At 56.8% G+C, this 22,543-nt stretch overlaps 1 protein-coding gene and 1 pseudogene across 5 annotated transcripts; one reads left to right on the forward strand and one right to left on the reverse strand.

Moving 5' to 3' along the window:
• Positions 1-51: 51 nt before the first annotated feature.
• LOC308606542 lies at positions 52-15,298 on the forward strand (annotated as a pseudogene). The gene is made up of 6 exons (XR_014017931.1): positions 52-107; positions 2,001-2,182; positions 3,479-3,580; positions 11,479-12,459; positions 14,302-14,523; positions 14,609-15,298. The product of XR_014017931.1 is annotated as an uncharacterized misc_RNA (transcript).
• On the reverse strand, positions 12,270-21,993 carry ELMO3 (engulfment and cell motility 3). Of its 4 annotated transcripts, XR_014013834.1 has the most exons (22): positions 21,502-21,594; positions 21,321-21,361; positions 21,150-21,222; positions 20,903-20,953; positions 20,533-20,702; positions 20,349-20,448; positions 20,095-20,246; positions 19,935-20,013; positions 19,757-19,807; positions 19,549-19,671; positions 19,328-19,459; positions 19,124-19,225; positions 18,909-19,017; positions 18,663-18,799; positions 18,399-18,562; positions 18,179-18,291; positions 17,979-18,083; positions 17,792-17,874; positions 17,618-17,704; positions 17,311-17,530; positions 12,722-12,825; positions 12,270-12,362 (listed from the first exon to the last, which is right to left on the reverse strand). XR_014013834.1 is itself a non-coding variant. In XM_081217477.1 (20 exons), exons 1-20 carry the CDS (start codon positions 21,577-21,579, stop codon positions 17,318-17,320), a joined length of 2,163 nt encoding a protein of 720 aa, XP_081073603.1. In that variant the 5' UTR covers positions 21,580-21,750; the 3' UTR covers positions 17,193-17,317. The 4 variants fall into 4 exon arrangements, 3 of the variants coding, with proteins under 3 accessions (XP_081073603.1, XP_081073605.1, XP_081073604.1); XM_081217477.1 differs by lacking the exons at positions 12,270-12,362; positions 12,722-12,825 and having other exon boundaries at positions 17,193-17,530; positions 21,502-21,750; XM_081217478.1 differs by lacking the exons at positions 12,270-12,362; positions 12,722-12,825 and having other exon boundaries at positions 17,382-17,514; positions 21,502-21,993.
• Between the last annotated feature and the right edge of the window lie 550 nt (positions 21,994-22,543).

Genomic DNA, 22,543 nt, shown 5'->3' on the forward strand with positions numbered 1-22,543 from the left:
CCTTCCCAAGCTCCGCCCGCCCGAGTCGGTGGGACTTCACTTCCCAGAAAGCCTTGCGCGGGGGCGGAGGCGGCAGGGATGCGATGGCTGAATCTATGCCGCTGGAGGTGAGAGGAGGCCGCCCTCAGGCCTAGCTCGGGACAGGCCCCGCCCTCGGGGTCCCAGGCTGTGGGGAGCGGCTGTCAGACAGCTCGCCTTGGCCCCGCCCGTCTGGCGGAAACAACCAGCCCGGGAGATCCAAGGACCTGCTGGCTATGGGTAACGGCCCCGCCTTTGGGCCACCCCGTCCCCTTACCTTGGGCGACCATCCTCTCCTTCCCCATCGGCCCCAAGAGATGGCCGCTGTGTCACCTCAGCGAGAACAGGGCCTCTGCCTACCCTGCATCTCTTGAGATGGCCGCCCCTCCCCCTCAGCTCTGGAAGATGTCCGCTCCATCCCATCATCCCCGAAGGGTGACCGATCTTATCCCCATTGGCCCCTTGGAATGGTCGCTCTATTCCCTCCTCCCCGAGAAACGGCTGCCCCTTCCCCTGGCGGTGGAAAACAGACTGCCCCCTCCCATCAACTTCGGGCATGGTCTCTGAGTTCCCTCACTGGGCACAGGCCTGCTCCCCGCTCCCTCGGCCCCTAGTGATGGCCATCCCTGCTTCCTTCACCCCATGGGATGTTTGCTCCCTCTCCTTAACCTGGAGCAAGACCACTCTGCCACTGTTATCCAGAGAGAGATGATAAGTTTTGTCCCCAGTGGTCTCTTGGGATGGCCTCTTCATCCCTTTTCCCCTGAGAGCTGGCAACCCCCTCCCTCAGTCCAAGGGAGACAGGCCACCCTTTCCCCATCAGCCCTTGGAATGGTGCTCCTTTCTCTTAGCAAAAACAGGACTGCTCCAACCCCAGTGAGCCCCCTGCAATGGCATCCTTTCCCCCTTTGGCCCCAGAGGATATCTGTTCCATCCCCATAGATCTCAGAGATGACCAGTCATATCTCTAGTAGCTCCTTGGGATGGGGTTCGTTGGGTGGCCACTCCACCCTTATCACTGCTTCTTCTGGTCCCTCTAGAAAGACCTCCCCACTTCTCAGCTCAAAGAATCATGCTTCCTCCTCTCAGGGAGGACAGGTTTGTTGCCCTCCCTTTGCTCCTTGGATTGACTGCTGAGCCCCAGAAGACAGGATGGCCACTATCTTACCTCGGCTCAGTCAGGTTTTCCTGCCTCCCCTTGGGGATAGGGGCTTGATCAGTCCCAGTCCCCATCAGTGTTCTCTTCCCCATGCCTAGCCTCCCTGGCCCAGAGGCTGTTCTCCCCAGTCATTCTCCTCTCAGTAATGATCTGCTTTATCTTCCCACCCCTTCCTTGAGCAAACCTTTGGTGAAAATAGAGGTAAAAGACTGTCCATCCTTACTTAATGCAATTCAGTAAGTATTGACTGAGTACCTTCTGTGTACTAGGGATCAGAGAAGGAAAGAAGAGATCAGAGTGGGCTGGGGCAAAGGTCCACATAGGCAAAAGGAAATAAGGAAATAGACATGCTGTGTTTGTAGGACAGTGAGGAGACTGGATTGTGGAAGCTCTGGAATCAGGGGTCCGGTCAGGCATGGAGGCCTGGCAGTGCTGACCCAGGAGAAGAGATTTTGTCTTGAGGGGACTGGGAAACCCTGAAGGTTTTCATCAGGAGTGCACTGAGACTGAAAGCTGTGTTTTAAGAAAATTAACCTTGTTGCATTGCGAGGAATGATTAGCAAGGATGAGCCTGGAAGCAGGGAGATCAGGTGGGAGATTGTGGAAGGAATGAAGGCTGGGGTGATGAACATCTGGGCTACGAAGGTGGTAAGTTTTCAAAAGCAGAAATATTAGTAACAGCAATCCAGGAACCATTTATGGACAACCTACTAGATGTGAAGCATATTATATCTATTAAATATATATATATTATATTATGTATATATAATTTAATCCCCATCATAAGACTATGATCTAGATTTTTAATATCCCCATTTTACAGGTGTGGAAACTGAGGCTCAGAGAGGTCAAGTACCTTGCCTGAGGTCACACAGCTAGGAATCTGTGGAGCTGGGATTTGAATGAGTCTAAGTTAGCCTGGCCTAAAGCCTGTGCTTTACACCTATATCTGAGAGCAAGGGACAGAAGAGCATGAAGAGTACAGAGTATTATCAGGATCATCAGGTGAGATGCACTGTTGGCACTGAAGCTCAGGGGCTGGAAAGTTGGGAGGAGAGGCTGCTTTGGACTGAGGTTGAGATGAAGGTGATGGTAAAACATTTGGATGAAGAATCCTGTGGAGAGTTGGCAATACTAAACTAGCACATGAATGATAAAACAAAACAATATGTCCATATTGAATTGCTGGTTATTCCTATAGAGGTAACTGTTAAAGCCATGCGAATGAATTTATTATCCCAGAAAGTAACAGATTGAAAGGCCCAGGTCTGAACCCTGGGAGCCAGAGAGGAATCCAGAAACAGGGCAGTTGGAGTGGTGAGTGGAGCCTTAGAAAACACAGTGTCGGGCCTCCCTGGTGGCGCAGTGGTTGAGAGTCCGCCTGCCGATGCAGGGGATACGGGTTCGTGCCCCGGTCTGGGAGGATCCCATATGCCGCGGAGCGGCTGGGCCCGTGAGCCATGGCCGCTGGGCCTGCGCATCCAGAGCCTGTGCTCCGCAACGGGAGAGGCCACAACAGTGAGAGGCCCGCATACCGCAAAAAAAAAAAAAAAAAAAAAGAAAGAAAACACAGTGTCACAGAAGTCAAGGAGGGAAGATTCCAGAAGAAAAGAACAGTTAACATCAGATAATTCCTGGTCTCACAGGCAACTCCCTTCCCCAGTCCCTAATAGGGCCTCCACTCCCACGCACCCACAGCCTCACAGAGCATAGGTGGAGTGACAGTCTGAGCCTACCAGGCTGTTAAGATTTTCTTGCTGATAATCTTAACAGTCAGCTGAGTAGCCTAGTTGGCAGTGAAGAAGATGGGAAAAGAGTGCGGTCCCAGTGTAACTTCCTGAAGATCAGAGAAGGAGCACCTGACTTGCTGTGTTCTAGATCCTATGCAAGACACTTTACCATGTTATTTAATTGTCACAACAACCCATTTAAATCTCACTACAATTGTCTTTTTATAGATAAGGAAAATAAGGCTCAGAGAGGTCAGTTGAGAGAATAAGGATCTAAACTAGGTTTATCTGGTCCCAGTGTCCAAGTTCTTTTTAACAACTTGAGCAGGAAGTTTGATTTTTATCAGTCAGAGCAAACCTGCATCCAGGTGGTGCTCAGGAGAGGTTTGTTCCCAGTAAAGATACCTGGCGGCTGGAGAGGGGAAGTGAAGACTCCACGAAGCTTAGGATCCAAGATGAACTAGAAGCCAGTGCTCTAGTCCCCTCTGACCTACTGTGCTATCAGCTGGAGAAGGTTCCAAAGGCCTCCACCAGCACTAACAGCCCCCAATGCCCATTCTTTTTCCCTCAGATGCTCACATATATTCTGAGCTTCCTGCCTCTGTCAGATCAGAAAGAGGCCTCCCTCGTGAGTCGGGCTTGGTGCTGTGCAGCCCAGAATGCCCTTCGGGAGGTAAGGTACCCACCCTCACCTGGCCCATTCTCAGTTGTCTCACTTCAGCTTGTTCATGGCCCTGCTCATGCATCATTCATCCATTCATTCCTGCATACTTATTCATACATACTTGGCTCTGGGTACAGTGCTGGGGCTCTACAGGTGAATAAAACTCCCCTGAGAAGCTCATAGTCCAGTGAAGGAGAAAGACAAATATGTGAGTGATCATGATGTCGTGTGCTCGGTGCTGTGACACTGGAATGAAGGGTGCCATGGGGACATGAAGAAGGACATCGAAGGAGACTGGCAGCATCAGGGAAGGCTTCCTGAAGGAATAGGATGAGGATGAAGGTTGGTCTTCCAGAACTCATATCAGCACAGGTGAAGGCACCAAAGTGTGAAATAGGTCTGGAAACGACCACACAGGTTCCCTATGACTGGAACTTAGGTGTGTGTGTGAGAAGTGGTGGGAGATGAGGCTAGAAAGGGGTCAGACAGCAAGACAGAGGTGCCAGGTGGCATTGCTGGGACTTTCTCTTGGTTATCATCGTGGGGCCTTTAAAGAAATATTAGGCAGGGGAGTGACATGTGGTGATTTGTGTCTTAGACATCTGCAGTGCAGAGTGGACTGAGAGGGCGAGTCGGAGTGCAGGGAGACAGCCCACTAGGAGGTGAATGCAGGCATCTGTGCTCGTTTGAAGGGCAAGCAATGATAGCTCTGTTTCAATTTTGACTTCTTTGATTATCACTGAGGTTGAACAGTTTTCTTATTAGCTGACCATTTACATTTCCGTCTTTTGTGTATTTGTGTTCCTTGTCCATTTAACTATTGGGGTCTTAGTATTTTTCTTATTCATTTGTATGAACTTTTTATAATTAAAGAGATTAACCTTTAACATATTTATTGAAATACATTCCTAATATATTTGCCTTTTAATTTGATTTGTAGATATGTGTTTGTTTATGAGGTTAAATTTCTAGGTTGTTGATTCTGAACATTTTTTCTTTCTTATTTCTTCCATTGCTTTACAGAACCTTTGCCTCTCTTCAGAGATCTGATAAATATATACTCATATTTTGTGTCTTTCTTTTTAATTAGAATTTACTTTTTAGATCAGTTTTAGGCTCACAGCAAAATTGTTTCTCGTGTTTTATGGTTTGAATTTTTATATTGATTATATTTTTTATTGGTGTAGTTTATTTTGATTTATGCTCTAAGGTAAGGAGCTAAACTGATTAGTTTTCAAATAGCCCAAATACCATTTATGTATAATGAGTTGGAAGCCTCCTCTGTCACATATTAAATGTGTGTGTTTAAGTAGGGTCTGTTGTTGAGTTCTCTCTCCAGTGTCATTGAGCTTAGTGTCTAGAGGAATTTGATTTGAACTTGTTGAAAATTTGAAGTATAAGACATCTAAATGGTGAGATCCAGGTGGCAGCTGGGTTTCTGAGAGAGGAATTCAAGAGAAGGGTCTAGGTAATAAATATACTTGTGGGTGTCAGTAAAGAACAGGTGGGCGTTTAAGCCACGGATCTGAGTCCCTTCCCCTAGGGAGAGCGCGAGGAGCCCTGAAGAGCAGGCCACAGAGAATGCCCCCGAGCGGACACCAGTCCTAAGGCACGGAGAGGAGGAGGGGCCTACAGAGGGGGCTGAGGAGATCCCAGCGAGAGGAGGACACACAAGTCAAAGGTGAAGAGCATTTCAAGTGTTGAGTGGATGAGCAACAGTGTCAAATCCCACAGAGTCCAGAAAATAAAGAACGGATAGTGTCCATGATGTTTGACATACAGGGTGGTCACCAATGGCTTCAGTAACATTTGGCATCTGGGGAAAAAGGCCAGGTAGGTTGAATGAATGAGAGAAGAAAGGATATGTAGAGGATGACCTCATTTGCAAGAAATTTCCCCATGAAAAGAAGAAAATAAATAGAATTGTAATGAGAAGTTGAGGTGGGCTAAACAAAGGATTTTAACTGGGAGAAATCTCTAATGTGTTTATGTGCTGAAGGAGTCAGTAGTGAGTGTAGGGAGGAGAGAGGGCCTGAGGTGGCAGCCAGACAGGCTTCAGGATAGTACAAGGCTTGGTCTTGGGTAGGATGGAGAGGATGTCACCTCTCCTGAGGAAGCGAAGGGGTGGGGGTGGCAATGTGAAGCTGTTTGTTGAGGCAGTTCCTTAAAGGCTGGTGGGTTCTTTGCGTGGTGACCGTGGAGGCCAGGTTGTCTTAGGGGAGTAAGTGGGAGGCAGAGGCCAGGGCCTCAGCAGAGAGGTTGGGAATATTCACACGGCAGGAGGAAGATGGGAAGTTACCAGAGACACAGGGAGGGGCCTCACTCACTCAGGTGGTGATGCTGCCTGTCTGTGCCCAGCACTCTGCTGAGCCCTAGGGGTGCAGGGCTGGGGCTGACACAGCACCCAGAGTTGATAGTGAGAGGGAGACAGCACAAGCCAAAAGGAGGGGGTAGGGTGCTGCCCTCAGAATCTTATGAGGCGCACCAAGGGTGCAGAGAGAAGATTCACAAAAGACTTCATGGAGAAGGGGATGCTTGGGCTAAATCTCCAGAGGGGAATACATGCTTGCTAAATAGACAAGTAGGAGTAGGTGAGGGGTCAGACCCCCCCACACCCCTGCCAAAAATAAACAGAAAACAGCTGAACCCAGGCAGGGGAGCATGAGACAATAGAAGGGCTTGAGTGCCAGTCAGGAAGCTCAGTCTCCACGCTGTGCAGTGGCGAACCATCAAAGGGCCTGAAGAGCGTCATCAATTGCCTTTTGTAAGGATCACCCTGGTGATGATACCAAGGATAGACTGGAGCCAGGGAGACTGGAGGCCCGGACCCTGATCAGGAGGAAACTGCTTACTATATTTCTGACAGACAGTAAGGACACCTGAACTAAGGCAGAGCAGTGAGCGGGAGCAGAGGGACACGTTACAATGTATCAAAGAGACGGAATGGAGAGGACTGTCCAGTGTGGACATGAGGGAGCGGTCCAGGATGACTCCCAGATTTCTGACTTAGGCGATTTGGTAGAGGGCACTGAGAGTTTAGGAGAAGGGCCAGAGACCAGCAATAAGGCAGTAAACTTAGATTCGGGCATATTGCATCCTTGAATCCGGAGAGAGGTCCATCAGATCATGGCTCCCAGTATCTGGTGCTCAGGAAGAAGGTGTGGAAAACAAAGTAGTTGGAATGAGAGGAAGTCTGCTGGGTGCACGTGGAGGGAAACAGCGTGCGTGCGTGCGTGTGCGTGTGTGTGTGTGTCAGAATGGAACAACCCATGGAGAACCCACTGGTCTATGGACTGGGTCTTTCTCTTCTTTGGTGACCCTGAATGGAAAGCAGGCTAGAAGGCAGGAGAGCCAAGAGGGCAGAGTCTCAGAACCCCCAGTAGGAGAGAGCATCAGGGGAGACTGGCCATCCATAGCAGGCAGCATGGCATGGCAGAGAGGACACTTGTGGGAAGTCTTCAGGGCAGCCCCCAGATGCTGGTGACCTTGCCAGAGAGGAGCTGTTGCTGGGAATGAGTGATTCTGTGGGGACAGTGGTGGAGGGCTAAGTGGGCAAAGCCATGGTAAAGAGGTGGCCACAGTGGGTGTGGGCGCCCATGTGCTTCCAAGAAGCTTGACAGTGGAGGGGAGGGGGTGAAAGGTGAGAAGAGGGGGTGCAGGATCAAGGGAAGCTTTTGCTAAGACTCCGGGGTGTTTGTGGGCTCTGGGGAATGAGCAGTGGAAAGGCAGGGTTCTCAGAGGAGAGGGTGGGGACAGGCTCAGTAGGCCGGGAGAAGGGGGTCACCCTGAACCAAAGAGCAGGAGAGGGAAGGAGGTTAGGATGAGTCCTGCCAGGGGTGGGCTGGTGGATGTGAACAGGGAAAAGGGAGGGCCTTCCCACCTAAGGGGCTTTGGTTTCTTTTTGAAATGGTCAGGTCATCTCTGAGAAGGCTGGAGTGAGGGGAGGGGGCTACAGTAGCGTCAGGGGCTGGAGAAGATAGCGGGCTTGGAGAGAAGTCTGAGGGGAGTGAGAAGAGAGGGGGAGGCAGTGAGGAGGTGGGAGTCGGCAGGCCAGTGCTGACAGTGCAGGCATAAGGGGAGGCCACGGCTTCCTCGGGCAGAATTCCGTATCCCCAGCACACACCCAGAGGAGGCAGCGGTCTCATCATCCCTGGCCAGGCAGGGGACAAGGAGAATGGGCACAGACAGCAGCATGACGGGCAGGGCCACAAGGACCCTGAGGAGAGGTAATCCGGGGGAGGCCTCTTGGAGTCCAGCAAAGAAGGAGAGCATAGAAGAAGCCAAGTGGGCAGTCAGGCCCCGGGGATAAAGGTGAGACTGGTATAGGAGTAAGGGAGGGAGGAAAAGGAGGAGACCAGGGTCAGAGTTCGGGATCGTAGAGTCTACCATTTTAGCACTGGGGCTGCTCCAGCTAACTCTGAACTGCAGATAGAACATTGACAAAGACCCGTTTGGCGCCTCTGCAAAACTCAGTCCCCCACTCCACCCCCAGGGCTGGGAGTGCTGGGAAGCCAGGCCACAGATACCTGAGCATCTAGGGCCCTGCTGGCACCATGTCCCAGAGACCAATCTGCGGAACCCTGTTGGCAGGAACCATCTCCCAGGGCTCAGCAGCTTGATAAGGAGGTGGAGCCCCAGCTAGTAGGTGCTACAGAAGATTCTGGCTGAGCCAAGCTGGGGCCTATATGGCTCCAGGCCAGGCTAGGATACTAGACTTGGTGACTTCTTATTCTCCCTGACCTGCCCGCACTGAATTCCATTTTTTCTCAAATAAGAAGGTAGACAAAGGCAGCACCCCGACAATACACCCAGACTGTGTCTGTACCGGGGCGGGGGTGCTATTTTGCCTGCCACTGGGCTGGTCATTGAAGAACTCAGGACAGCTCCCACCCCCTGAGGCCTTCTCCTGCCCAAGGCGTCTATAACACCTCTGGAAATGACCCCCAAGGTCTGACTCCTCTCTGGAGACCAAAGCCCCTGGGCGCCAGGGCATATATTTTCTCAAAGGCCTTCTGGAAAACAGGTGTGTTAACTTTGGATTCCTGTGCCAGCAGACAGGAGGGCCATGTCTCCGTCAGATGGCTTTTCAAGTCTGCACACAGGCCTGCCATCTCAGCTCAGGACTTCAGTAGTTATGACAGAGTCCTGGCCTCTCACAGTCAAGGGACATGTATTGCTTTTAGCAAGTTTAGGGCATTTTCCAAATGATTTCGCATTTACTCTTAAGATGCCAGCACTGGGAAGGGAGGAGCCCAGGGGGCTAGTCGGCCCCTCTGTGATGGGGCGGCTGAAGCTGGAGCAGGTACCTGTGTAGTCCTCCCTTAGGCCTTTAGAAGCATCTTCCTAGGGCCTGGGAAGGGGGACTTTCCTACACTGGGGCCAAGGACCAGAACCCAGAAGCCTGCTGCTCAGCCCCCACAGATGATAAACATCCCTAACAGGTTGCTCCTGGGCTCCTGTATTTGAGTCCCAGGTAGACCACCTTGGTGATGGCTTAGAGGCTTCCTCCTCTCCACCAAGAAAAACAGTGGGGAGCAAGGAGGCAGTCTCACATCTCACCCCGGCCCCATAGCTGGAAGTCCTTTAGGCCAGGCCCTGCACCTTTATTGGGGTAGCTTTTTTTTTTTTTGGCCGTACGCGGGCCTCTCACTGTTTTGGCCTCTCCCGTTGCGGAGCACAGGCTCCAGACGCGCAGGCTCAGCGGCCGTGGCTCACGGGCCCAGCCGCTCCGTGGCATGTGGGATCTTCCCGGACCGGGGCACGAACCCACGTCCCCTGCATCGGCAGGCAGACTCCCAACCACTGCGCCACCAGGGAAGCCCTATTGGGTAGCTTTTGCTGCCACCTGCCAGCCCTGTACTTGGACGCTGGGCTGTTCATCTACCTTGTTCACAGGGAGGCAGTTAGGAGAGGGAAGAACTTTCCTGGCAGCCAGGGCTCAGGAAGACAGGGAAAGAAGGAAGACTGGAGGCTGCTGGAGCTGGGGCCTGCGGGGGTGGCATATGACTATTGGGGGCAGGTGCTGCCTGGCAACCAGCACCGCTCTGCACTCCCCCAGCCAGAGTTCATTCTACTCATCATCAGACTGGCTCATCTGTCGTCACTGCAGGGCTTTGAAAGGGCTGGAGGCACGCTTTACCTTTCCTTTCTAGAACCTTTTCTCCCTGATCTTTTCGGTACCCTCCCGAACCTCACACACTGAGATCTTCCCCAGCTCTCCTTAAATCTGAGAGAGGGACCCAGGTCCTCGGGAGTCCCCACTACCCCACTGTCTCCCAGTGTCCATGGGGGGAATCTGTCAGGGGAGCTCCTCTCATCCATACTGACCACAGGGTCTGAAATGGGAACCTGGTTTGACACCCTTATTCCCGTGAAATTCGCCGGGCGCTGGTCTCCCTCTTACCGTACGCTCCTCCTTCCCGTGAGGACAGCCATAGTCAGCTGCTTCTCTCTGGGGCAGAAGCCAAGCTGATTCTCCACACCTGGGAATGAGTTCCGTGCGTCTTCCTGGGAGAATCCTGTTGATAAGTATCTTGCAGTGAGTGCGTATTAGGCGTCATTTCTACCTTTCTGGTTCCCTTTTGATGATGTTCTGTGGGGAACAAGCAGGGATGTCAGCTTGTTCTTGCCGTTACTCACAGGACAGGTTTTTTGGGGAGCTTGCTTGTGAAAACAAGAGCCTTTGAGTACCACTTGCCTGCAACCTGGGCATTGGTCAGGGGTAGAGAAATGGGGCTAGGATTTTAGAAGCCAAGTCGTCTTCTCCCTCCCCCCACAGACCAGTTCCACACATTCCTGTAGCTACTGTCCTTTGGCTCCTTCTGGCACAAGATCAGGGAAGGTTCTACGAAAACATCTCCCTCACTGGGGGCTCCCCAAACTCCTAAACAAACAAGCTTTTTCCCACAACAACTTAGCCCTGAGCTTGCCTCCCGGCCCCACCCAACTCCGACTGTGTGCTCCCCGCGCTCGCTCCCCTGTTCCTCTACGGTAGGGCCAACTCAGCTTCCTCCCTGCCTCTGAAATTCATCCTATGAACTCCTGCCCACAGAAACGGGACGCTTCTCCCTCCTTACCTGGACAGATAAGACAGACCCTCTAAAGATGAGCCCCAGGGCTCACAAGCACGTCTTGAACTCTCGAGCTTGAAGGGCCTACACTTGTGAGCGTGCCCACACCCCCACGCATGCACACAACACACTCAGTGCATGTGCACGTTTTCACTCACACACAAAACCCATTTTTGCAAACATTCATGTGGCTGAGACACTGAATGTGTGTGGCCACCAGGGGACCTCGGCCTCACTTTCTGCCCCAGATCTCTGGCATCTGGGCCACGGGGGATTGTGCTGAGCAACACCTGCGTAGCTTCTTCCCGCCCTCAGCTGTTCCGAGGGCTATGTATGTACTCTCGCGAAAGTGTGGGAGGCTGACTGCTTAGCTAAGGCCAAGCTGAGGCCCTGGATTTGGAGCCGAGTCCATGGGTCTCAGGGCCACGTTCTCAAAGTCCCAAAAGTTGGGGTCCAGCATACTTTGTCCTCCTGCTCCCTGGGGGCTTCTCTGGCTCTCCTCCGGGTCACCCCCCAGCCCTCCTGTACTCAGCATGCAAAGTCCCCACTCTGGCCCAGGCCCTCCATAGGCATTCAGTCCCGTCCGTCACTAACCTTCCTGTCCTCTCCTCATAGTCATCCCCTTGGACCCCCAGTGTGACCCATCCTCCCAGCTTCCACTTCCCATCAGCACCCCCTCAAGCACACATGACACCACACACCACAGTGGGTCCCCATTGTAGAAAACCCCTTCCCTGACCTGCCCTCAAATTCTGGCCAGCGAATTGCCCCCAGACCCGATGGCCAGCACACTCTTGAGACCAGAGGGCTAACCCCAGGCCCGCTGCTGCCCCATAGGCCCACGTGAGGTACAACATCCCCGTGTCCTCTGCCTCCTTTCCAACCATCAAGAGCCTGGGGGGTCTCAGGGGCATCTGCTGCATCAGCCTGACCAACCAGGATGGCTCGCCGGCTTCACACCAGGTGCTGCAGTCTGTTGCCTCCCACCTGGGCCTGCACCTGCAGAGCTTGTGCCTTGGTGGGGGCAGCCCCCCAGAGGTCTCCTTCGTGGCCCTGATCCTGGGCTGCCCGGCCCTGCGTTTCCTTGACCTCAGTGGCTGAAACAGCCTCGTCACATCGGGCATGCTGCTAGCCCAGCCCAAGACAGCACAGCGGGTCCAGCAGGCACTGAGCGGCCTCCACGAGCTCAGTCTGGCTGGCCTGCGGGACCTGGCCGAGCTCAGCTTCAGCCGGCTCAGCAATTGTGTCCCCAGAGCCTGGAGCGCCGCTCCTCGGCCTACTGCCACCTCACCTTCGAGCCAGGCCCAGCCCGGGGCTGCATCGGCCCCCAGGATCCCTCCCCTTCCCAACTCTCCTTCCGCAACCTGCTGCAATTCGTGAAGGAGCAGGCTGGTAGGCTGCACGCCCTGGGCCTGAGTGGCACTGGCTTGCCACCCGAGGCCCTGCAGGCCCTGGGCCAGCTGCAGGAGCTGAGCCTGCACAGCTGCCGGGGCCTCTCCACAGAGGCTGTGGCCGCCCTTTGCCACCAGCAACCAGGCCTTACCTCCCTGGACCTCAGCGGCTGCTCAGAACTGGCGGACGGGGCACTCTTGGCTGTGAGCCAGGGCCTGTGGCGCCTGTGGCACCTGAGCTTGAGGACGCTGCAGCAGCTGACGGATGTGAGATGCTCAGCCCTAGGGGGCCTGCGGGAGCTGCAGAGCCTCGACATGGCCGAGTGCTGCCTGGTGAGAGGGCGGGAATTGGCCCAGGCCCTGGGCTTGGTGTGCGGAGCTCCACCCACTGGCCTCCCTCAGCCTGGCCTACTGCTCCTCACTCAAGGTGAGCGTCCCATCCCCTTCCTTCCTTCCTTCCTTCCTCACCAGGGCCAGGGATTGGGGGAACTGGGAGCGTGGCGCCAGGGAGGCGCCCAGTGTTTGTGTCCAAGGAGTAGTTAGAGCTGAACTGGTGACACAGTCGGGAAGAGGAAAGGATCCTAGACAGACAGGGCTGCTGCCAGCACTCCTCCCCGCAGCCCCACCGTGGGTCCAGGTAGAGGGAGATCCAGGAGACCAGGGGGCCCAGCCCACAAGGTGGCACATACCTCACGAGCCAAGTGATTGGTGACCACTGCAGTCTGGGGAGGGGAGTGAGGGTGGGTGCTCTGGGGGCCAGGAAGGCCGATGAAAGCGGTGACAGAACCGAGCCCTGCGGGAAGGGGTACCGAGGTCACACAGCGGTCATGGTTCAGGCAGGGCCCGAGGGAGGTAATGTGACGTGGGAGAAGGGTCATTTCTTGACTGAAGCCAGTTCCTTCAATAGGGCTCAGCCCTGTCCCTCTGGGTGGCGTCCCTGTCTTCCCGCAGCGTCAGTCTCTTCCTCTTTAGCAGATTATTACTTCAATCTAGCACTGTGCCCAGAGCATTCCCCACCTGAAAAGCATCTCAGCCTTTTCTCCCAAGTGCCTCTCTTCCCCCGCCCTACTCCATCCTCGCGGCTTCGCCGCTGTGCGTCTCTCAGCTGCTCTCTCTGGGGCCCCACCTTCCCGAGTCTCTGCATCCCTCTACAAAGCAGCTTCCTCTGTTCTGCCCTTAGTTCCTGCTCCTGGTAGGTGGCAGCCCTACCCGCTCTGTGACCTCACAGTCCTAGAGGGAGCATATTTGATTGGCTCAGCGAGAATCAGATGTCCACCATTGGTGCTGGGAGCACAGGCAGGGTGATCACCTTAGAAACTTTCACCTGCATCCTTCCTGCCCCAGCCAATCTAGGCATTTGCTTTTCTCCTGGTGTCCCACCACTGCAGCCCACCAGGTCCACTCTGACACTCACCAGCACAGGAATACTGTTGCTTCCTTCCGTGGACCCTGTGGCGGCTTCCTGTTGCCTGTGGGGCTGGAACCTTGGGCAGAACCTTCCTAGTGACCCCCCCCCAAGCCCGGTGACACAGGCACAAGCCACCACTCCATTGCCCTCTCCCTCTTCCACTTCCCTCCTAGGACGCCTCAGTGCCCTCCCTGATGCCAGCGCTGGGTCCAAGCCTCAAGGTGCTAGACTTATCCTCCTGTGTGGCCCTTCACCAACCAGACCGTGCAGGCCATCTGCACCTACCTCACCCACCTGTCAGTCCCGCGCCTGGCCTGGTGCAAGGAGCTCCGTGACCGGGGGCTTCTGGGCTTGGGGCAACCAAGTGAGGAGACTGCAGGGGCCGCAGGGGCGGGACCCTTGAGGTCATGGCGGGCGGGGCGGTCCCTGGGCTCAGCTGCCCTCCTGCCCCTCCTGCGCCTGTTTCTGGGAACAGCTGAGGGCCAAACTCGGGAGGAATCTGGGAAGCAGGGGCTTCCTCTCACGGCCACCCCGAGAGCTGGGCATTGGGCCTCCAGCCGCAAAAGGACCCTTCTCCCCGGCCACAGGGCCCGCCCCGCTCACGCTGCAGGCCCTACGGGACTTGGACCTCACAGCCTGCAGCAAGCTGACTGATGCCAGTTTGACCAAGGTGTGGGGCTGGGGATGTGGATAGGCTGAGGGCCCTGGGGCTGAAGCCAGCGGTCGGGGCCAACCCACTTTTTGCCTGGAAAAAGTCCTTTCTCATTGGCTTCTGCTGCCTGTAGCTATTCCTCTGGCTGGGGATGGGGGAAGCTGGAAGGGCTCCAGCGCCACACCACCCGCCCCCCGCCATTCTCGCAGGTGCTCCAGGTCCCACAGCTGAGGCGGCTGTCACTGAGCCTGTTGCCAGCACTCACAGACAAGGGCTTGCTGGCTGCGGCCAGAGGCTGCCCCAGCGTGGAGCGCTTGGCGCTGAGTCACTGCAGCCGCCTCAGCGACGAGGGCTGGGCCCAGGCAGCCGGCTCCCGGCCAAGGCTGCAGCACCTCAACCTGTCCAGGTGCAGTCAGCTCTTAGAGCAGGGAGTGTGTCCAGTGCTGCACAGTGTAGGGGCTGGGCTGGGGCCCCGTGCCGGGTCAGGCGCTCGCCCAGTGGCCTCCCTGCGGAACGCTGGGCTCCACTGGGCAGGTGTGCAGTCAGCTCCGGGTGGTAGATGTGGCCGTGTGTCCTGGCATCAGCATGGCTTCCGTCAGGCACTTCCATGCCCAACTGCCTGAGGTGACCTGCATCCAGTCCCGCTTCGTGGGAGTGGCTGACCTGACCCTAACACTGAGGCCAGGTCGGTAACCAGCCCTGTGCCTCAGCCTCTGTCACCTCCAGAGGCTCCAGCCTGGCCTCTTGACCTAGAGTTTGACTCAGTGCCTCCCACCTCCCTCTGCTACATGCCCCAGAGCCCCTTCCCCAAGCTAAAAACCCCTTTTCTAGGACTAAGGGTGGGACTATATCAGGGCAGCCCAAGGGGCTTCCTGCCCCACTCTGCCCCACAGCCCAGCAGGAACCTTTTCCAGCTACATGTCGCTGCCACAGGCCCCTGGAAATGCCAGCTCCTGCATCCTGTCCAGGCCTGGGTCCAGAGGCCAGGCCCACAGGTGGGCTGGGTCTGGTGCTGGAGGAACAGACCCTGTGCCTCTGGCCCTGCCCCTTCTCACACTAAGGCCTGTACTGTTCCCCACAGTTCTCCCAGCCCCCTACCAGCACTGAGCTTTACCAGCCAAGCCACAGTCTTTGTTGTATACCCAACAAGATTAAAAATTCCAGATCTCACGTCCTTGTCCGAAGTTCTCAGACCAAAGGGCCCCTTCCCTCCCCACCTCAGATGAAGCAGCCCAGCCCAGGGACAATGTGTAGGAAATGCCAGGTTCTTCCTCACACCTGGCCCAAAGTCCTACAGGTGCCCCCAGCAGGTCCTAGCTTCTTCCCCACATGGTGGGAGACTCCAAAGGCCTCTCCGCAGCACAAGCCCCAGGACATGTCCTGTAGCAAAGGCACGTCTGTGTACCCTCATCCCAGCCAGATCCCAGGAGCACAGTGATTAAGGCTGCCTGAGTCAATGAGGCTGTTTTCAGCACACACACACACAAAAGACACTAAAGAGGATAGCATCTCTGGGTAGGAAGCGTCCTTAGAGGTCTAGTCCAACCTCCTAAACAGAGACAGAAGCTATAAGCTTAGCCTGGGAGGTCAAGGAAAGACTCAAGTCAGTGAAAAAATAGGAGGGAGGGAAGGAGACAATTAGGCAGAAGGGACCAGGGAGGTGCACGTGGGCAGGCCAGAGCTGGTGCTGGGTGTAGGGGTAGTCCCAGTCCCATGGCGGGCAGGGAGGATGCCAGCTTGGACCGAGCATCCTTGATCCACATGCTTGTGACTCTAAGCCACAGGCACTCTGTTGAAAGGGCTAAACCACAACGTGTCTGCAACCCATCTCAACTCTGTTCAATCATGGTACCGTGACCATTATCCATGGTCAATAGGGAGACACTGAAGAATACAGGGGAGACAGTATGTGTGTGAGTGTGTAATCAGATCGGCTTCCTGTTTGAGAAAGCAGTGTGGTAGTTGGTATTGAGAAGATTGGAAGGGCAAGACAGGAGGCAGGAAGTCAGGAGGTTCTTGCCAAGATGATGGTGGCCCGTAACAAGGGACTGGAGACACTGAGAAGGAAGAATTGATGGTATTAGGAGACTTAACTGCACTTGGGCTCCCCATTTGCACCTTGAACTCAACTAGGGACTATTCTAAGTGTGGTGGGAAGTCTAAATGCAGGAGTGGGTATGTGGGGCCCTGAATACCCAAGTCAGAAGCATAGCTAGAGACGGGGAACAAGTATCATCCGTTTTTAGGTAACATGGTGATGGTTAACACTTAAAAAAGATATTTTGAGGAGGCACTGGGAAAGAGAGGTAGTGAGAGGCATGGAGGAGGTCAGAGGGTGGTGTCTGGCAGCTTCCAGCCCGCCCGTGGGTCCTGTGGGTGGATGTGCTCCTCTTTGCCTCAGAGGCTTGGGGTCTATGACCATAGCCTCCGAGCTTCACCTCCAGCTGGCCTGTCTGTGGCCCCCACCCCACCCATGCTGCTGCAGTTGGGTTTTAATCAGAATGCAGGCTTCCTGCACTAAATTCTCTCTTGTCAGAATCAGCCTACATCCTCCCACTGGCCTGGGGGACATCTTTTGGAATCTTGAGTTTGCCCTTCAGCACAAAGCATACCCAACTTCACATCTCTCCCTTCAAGCGTCTCAACAGGGGGCCATCACGACCCACAAATGATGCAGGGGAAGGGCCAAGCAGGGTTGAGGACTGAGCTCAGACTGTCAGGAGCCTTCTGGAAACGTGGCTCCCAGACTAGACCCCTGTTCATGGCGCCCAGAAAGGCGTCCACTTGGGGAAATGCCTCCTGCCCCACCACCTCTCCCTCAGCTGGCTGGCAGCCCCAGACCTCTCTCAGCTGGTGCCCCCAGACTACAGGCCATCCTTCTTTGCAGGCCTAGCACTGAGGGAGGCTGAGGACTCGTGCTGGAGAAGGGTAACAGGGCCAGCCGGTCCCCACTGTCCTTCAGAACACCAGCCCCTCAACTGTAGCTGCCCAGGTTTGTGGCCCCAAGCTGTGGCCCTGGCCTGACGCCCTCATCTCATCTGCCAGCTAAGCTTGAAGGCAGGCTTAGCCTGCAGGGTTCAGAGCTGGCTCAACACATGTCTAAGAGCCAAGCAGACTTTATTTCTGCTGCAGCCTCTGCTGGTCAGGGTGCCTGTGCTTCTCCCGCCCTCCACCCTTTGTGGCCACCACAGTGGCAGCAGCTGTGGCCCTTGGCCAACCTCACTGTCAAGGTTCAGCGATGCTGCAGTCGTAGCAGAAGTTGAAGTTGGTGGGGGGCGGGGGGACGGGGGGTGGCTGCTCAGGGATGGGCACATTCTCCAGCTCCAGCAACCGCAGCTTGGTTTCCATGGTCAGCAGCTGCTCCAGGTCCAGCCGTGTCTGCTCACTGCCCATGGGACTGCCCAGCAGGGCGCTCAGCCCATCTGTCCACAGGTGGAACTGGGGATGGGGCCATCTCCATGAGGGCCTTCCCGTCTCCTCCCCGGCCCGTCTGCCCGACTCTGCTCAGCCTGCCCGGACACTCACCTCCCGTTTGGATGGGGCAATGAAGTTGAGGTATGCCTCCTCCTCCCCGTGGTCATAGCTGACTGAGAAAGCTAACTCACAGACGTCCTGGGGAAGCAAGGGAGCCAGAAGCACTAAGCAGGGGGCAGGGGCAGGGGCAGGCAGGAAGGAGCCCCTGGTCCCCACTGCACTCACCTTGTTCTGCTTTCCCGAGCCCTTCTCCCGGACGTGGGGGCAGTCCTTGCCTGTCAGCAGTGCCCTGACGTCGGCCACAGGGACTGCAGGAAGACGGTAGGGCTGACCACTGGGACCCCAGGCGGTCCCGGGGTGGGGCGGCGGTCTGGGAAGAGCAGGTGTCTGACCCCCACCCTGCCCTCCTTACGCTGCTCAGGCAGGCTCTCGGGGGCGGGGGGGCCAACGCCCTCCTCCACGTCCCCATACTGCAGCACCTTGTGGTTGGGGGACAGGCAGCAGAACCACAGCTTGTCTGCGGGCAGAAGGGGGAAGAGGGAAGGAGTGATGAGAGGGACACGCCCTGACCCCAGCCCAGCCGCTCTCCAGCCCCACTGCCCACGCAGTGACCCTGGCGCCGTCGGCTGCTGATCTTGCGGAAGAGTGTCCCCTCGCAGAGGCGGAGCAAACGCTGCTGGCGGATCAGGCCCGTGAGCTCTGGCTTCAGCTTCTCCCGCAGCTCCCTGGGGGGGGGGGGGCTCGCTGAACAGGACGACCTGGGCCTGAGCGAGGCCCAGGGGGCAGCAGGGAAGGTGGGGGCCAGGACTGGGACCCATCCCCAACAACTCACAGAATGGGAGGGGCCAGTGTGCCTTCCTGATGCAGCCGCTCTGTCTGCCGCAGGCGCAGGACCTCCCCGTAGGTGAGCGCGTTCACCTTGGTTCGGAAGAGCTCCAGGGAGCTGGGCTTCAGGGCCAGCGTGCGGGCCAGCTGCTCCCGCACCACTTGCATGACCTGGGGCCACCCCAAGCTTAGCTCAGGGCCTGAGTTCTGGGCCCCGACCCAGCACAACCCCCTGCCCTGGCCCAGGTTTCCCTGTTCCCACCCTATGCACCTTATCAAAGTCTTCCTGAGTGGCCCGCATCTCCTTCCAGGTCTTATTCAGCAGCTGGATGCTCACACAGAAGAGCTCATGGAAGCTCTGGTCTTGGCCAAAGAACATGGGCGAAAAGTCCTGGGCAGTTTCGGAGCCTGGAGCGGGGGGGCAGGAGGGGCTCAGGGAGAAAGTGTGTGCAGCCCCTGGCCCTCTCTGCCCTTCCGTCCCCCGTTTCCTGGACACGCTGTGCCCAGTACCACTCACAGGGCTCCCCGACATGGAGCAGTTCACACAGCAGCACAGTCAGCTGGATGCTGCTCCGGGCAAAGGGACACTCGTGCTTGTCCTCACGGCTGCTGTTCTCCAACACAAACTGGGGTGGTGGGAGCACAGGACGGGGTGGGGAGTCACGACTGAGGCTGTGGAGACCCCCCGCCTAGGTGGCATCCTGCCGTATCCCACCCCAACCTGTCACTGACCCGGCTGTAGGCGCTGGGCGCGTGTCTGGAGAAGTAGAGCATGTTGTCCAGGGCCAGCAGGCCAGGGGGCACGCGCTCCAGGTCCTGCGCAGGGTTGCTGTTCTGGGGGAAGGGGGAGAGGCAGCTGAGGAAGGGCCCAGCCCTCTGGAACAACAGCAGCCCTGGGTTGAGGCAGGGGCAGGGAGCTGGACAGGGGTCACTCACAGAGAAGCCCAGTTTGCGGAACTCGCGGGCACAGAGGGAACGGCGACGGTCAGCACTCAGCCCAGTGCCCAGGGACTCCCCCTCCGGTTCAAAGGCAGCCTGACGCAGGGCCTGCAGCTGCTCCCGCTGCTCCTGGGGTCATTGTTGGAGTGGTGTTAAGATTGAAGATTCAAGGCCAAGCTCCAGCCGTCCCCAGCCTCGTGTGCCCCAAAGGCACCTACCGGGCTGTAGGGGTCCAGTGGTGTCCGCATGCGTGGCTCCAGCAGCCCGAGCGTGAGGGCCTGCAGTACGTACAAATGGTGAGCCATCTCGTCGCCCAGTGGCGCTGCACTGTGGATGATGTTCTGGAGAACAGCCAGTTCACGGGTATGAGTGTGGGCTCACGAGGAGAGGAGTGGGGAAGGGTCTGCCTGGCCTGGTCCTTCCTACCTTGTAGATGAACTGGCGAAGGTTTCTCTGCCACAGGTAGTCAAGCATGTGCTGAGGTGGGTGGGAAGGGGACTCAGGTGATTTAGCCCCACCATGAGCACCCATCCTGCAGGCCCACTGGAGCACAGTGCCCACCAGCTCCTCCCCCCACCAGTCCAGCCACTGGTTGGACACCCACCTTACGTTCAGCAGCGCTGGCCCCCTGCAGCAAAGCTGTCAGCAGCGCCATGGCCTTGGTTTGCAGCTGCTGGTTCATCCTGAGACAGGAAGAGGGCTCAGCCGGCCATCCAGGGTCCAGCCCCGCTCCACTCATCTGTACCCCACCTCCAGACACTTACACCTGTAGGTGCACCAGCAGCCTATCCAGTGGCACCTCACTCTTGACCAGCTGGCCCAGGGCAGGGCTGCTCAAGGTCACACTCTCCAGCAACCCCAGGGCCAGGGGCTGCACAGATGCATCCATGAGGTTCATGTTCACATAGCACACCACCTTTAGAGGAGCAGGGGTTGTCACCACCTCAGCACCATGGAAGGCCAGACCCTGACACCACTCCACTCCCCCCACCTGTTACCCCTAGAAAAGCCCACCCACCTTCCTAACAAAGGGGATGCTGAGCGTCTCCCAGGACACCACGCCATGCTCCATGAGCTCCAAGAAGGCCCTCAGTGCGAGGGCCAGCACCTCTCCTAGGCTGGGGAGACAGGTGGGGCTGAGAGGACCAGACCAGGACGCCCAGCCCCACCATGTCCACCACCCACCACAGCCCTGTGCTCACTCGTCCCCATCCTCAATGATGGAGCCTAGTCTCTGAAGCCCATCACGGCTGATGACTTCCCGGGTGAAGGTCATGTCTGGGGCCAGCAGGACGAGGTGCCGAAGGGCTTCCCGGCGCCCTTCACAACTCTCGCTCTGCAGCCCACGCAACAACCGCTCAGCCTCAAGGTCCTGCCAGGGGTGGGAGCAAGAACAGAGGTGAGGAGGTAAGGAGTGGGAACTGGGGATGTGGGGACTTGGGTGTCCACTAGGTGGGGCACTACTGGGCTAGGGCTGGGGCCTCCAGACCTAGGGCCCAGGTGCCAGTGGCAGGCAGAGAAGAGGCACAGCAGAGGGGCACAGAATGAGGGCAGGGTCAGGAGGGGCATTACTGGGGCAGTACTGAGGCACAGGATGCTGCCATTCTTGATCTCCGTGCGGTTCTGGAAAAGATGGCAGAAAATGGAGAGAAGTCAAGAAGGGCTCTGAGGATTGGTTAATTGGGGTTGTCAATAAGGGAGGATTTGGGAGTCAGTAAAAGAAAGATCAGGTTCCAGAGAGTGGGACGATGACTCTGAGTCAGAGCCAGGTGGGTTAAAGGGGTCACAGAATGGAATGTGGGGCGGGGAGGGGACTCACGTTCTCAGTGATGTATCTCCTGTGCCCATCAGCAAACTGTAGGGCATAGCGCTCAGAGTGAGGCAAGCTCCACCTGTGGGCAGCAGAGGCTCAGCGAGGCGGGTAGGGGGCGCCCTCTCCCTCCTGCCCTCCCACCAGCCACCCGGCGTGCCCCGGCAGACCCGCACTCACGCGTCGCACACCTCCTTCAGCACAGCGGCCAGGGGTTTCGCCTACAAGTGGAACAGTCACTCACCGGATGGGAGTGGGAGCTGGGGAGGAGCCTGGGGGAGGGGGGGTGGGCTATTCGAGGGGAAAGGGGCGACCCGGAGGTAGGTGGTGGGGTGGACGGAGGCCAGACAGTCCGGGTGACCTGGTCCAGCTGGATGAGCTGCGGGATGGCGTCGCGCATCTGGACGGCGATCTTCACTACATTCCGCGGGGGCGCCATCGTCTACCCGAGGGGGGGGCCTCTGTACTTTCCAGATGTGCAACTTCCCGCCGAGGGCACACCTGGTCTGAGGCCCCTGAGGACGAAGGTGTTCCTCTGCCCGACACTTGGCTCCCGTGGCCCACACTGACAGCCCAGGCTCCCACTCCCGACAAGGCGCCGCGGCCTTCCCAAGGGAGCCAGAGCCGAGGCTAGTTCCGGGTTAGAGTCCCGGGGGTAGGAGGGTAGGAGGGTGCCTGCCCCGCCCCCGCAGAGGCGGGCCCCGCCCCGCCCCCAGGTGCGGCAGGTGGGGGTGGGGAGGGCGGGCTGTCAGCACCGCCACACCTTTTCCAGAAAGTTGACCCGCCCGTTCCCACCACCAATCCAGCACAGTCCCAGGGAGGATCCCTGAAAGAACCAGATCAAAGACAGCCTTAGGCATGGTCTTTATTCATTTGGACACTGTACAAATATTACAATTTCCTTTTGTTGCAAAAAGTATAAAAATAATCTTTATATAGGAATCCATTCGTTACTGCAAATCTTTCTAAATCTCTGCAAATGGCTCTAAATGAGGATAAATGAATAAACAAGAGGGGGACTGTGGGGCAGGAGGAGGCCGGGCCAATCCTCAGGGACTCTCCCGACCAGATTCCTAGCTAGAGATCTCCATTCCTCCTGTTAGCAACCTGCCTGCCCCAACAGGTTCTCAGGGCCAAGGGTCCAGCAGAAAGGGGGCACACGAGCGGTACAGAAGGAGCTGTGTGATCCGCGTGGGGAGAAGTGAAGGAGACTAGGCTAGGTGCTGGCAAGTGTCCAGCCCCACCCCATGCTTCCTCCTGGAGGGGGAGGGGCTGGCAGGTACAGGGCAGTGGGGCTGGATGCACTGCCCTAGGAGGGTGAGGGAGGGTCCTTGGATCTGTGCCACTGGGTGGCAGCTGAAACTGAACTCTGGGAGGGCTAGGGGAGGCTACCAGGTAGGGGA

The sequence above is a fragment of the Mesoplodon bidens genome, assembly GCF_964165515.1.
Source record: "Mesoplodon bidens genome assembly, chromosome: 18".
Classification (NCBI taxonomy): domain Eukaryota; kingdom Metazoa; phylum Chordata; class Mammalia; order Artiodactyla; family Ziphiidae; genus Mesoplodon; species Mesoplodon bidens.

Excerpts from the sequence above, each read along its gene's own strand:
- ELMO3 (XM_081217477.1), bottom strand. The coding sequence starts at position 21,579 with ATGGCGCCCCCGCGGAATGTAGTGAAGATCGCCGTCCAGATGCGCGAC. Across the intron at positions 20,449-20,532 it reads ATCATTGAGGATGGGGACGA|CCTAGGAGAGGTGCTGGCCC; the intron begins GTGAGCACAGGG and ends CTGTCTCCCCAG. Across the intron at positions 17,531-17,617 it reads TTGCCCCATCCAAACGGGAG|TTCCACCTGTGGACAGATGG; the intron begins GTGAGTGTCCGG and ends CCCCATCCCCAG.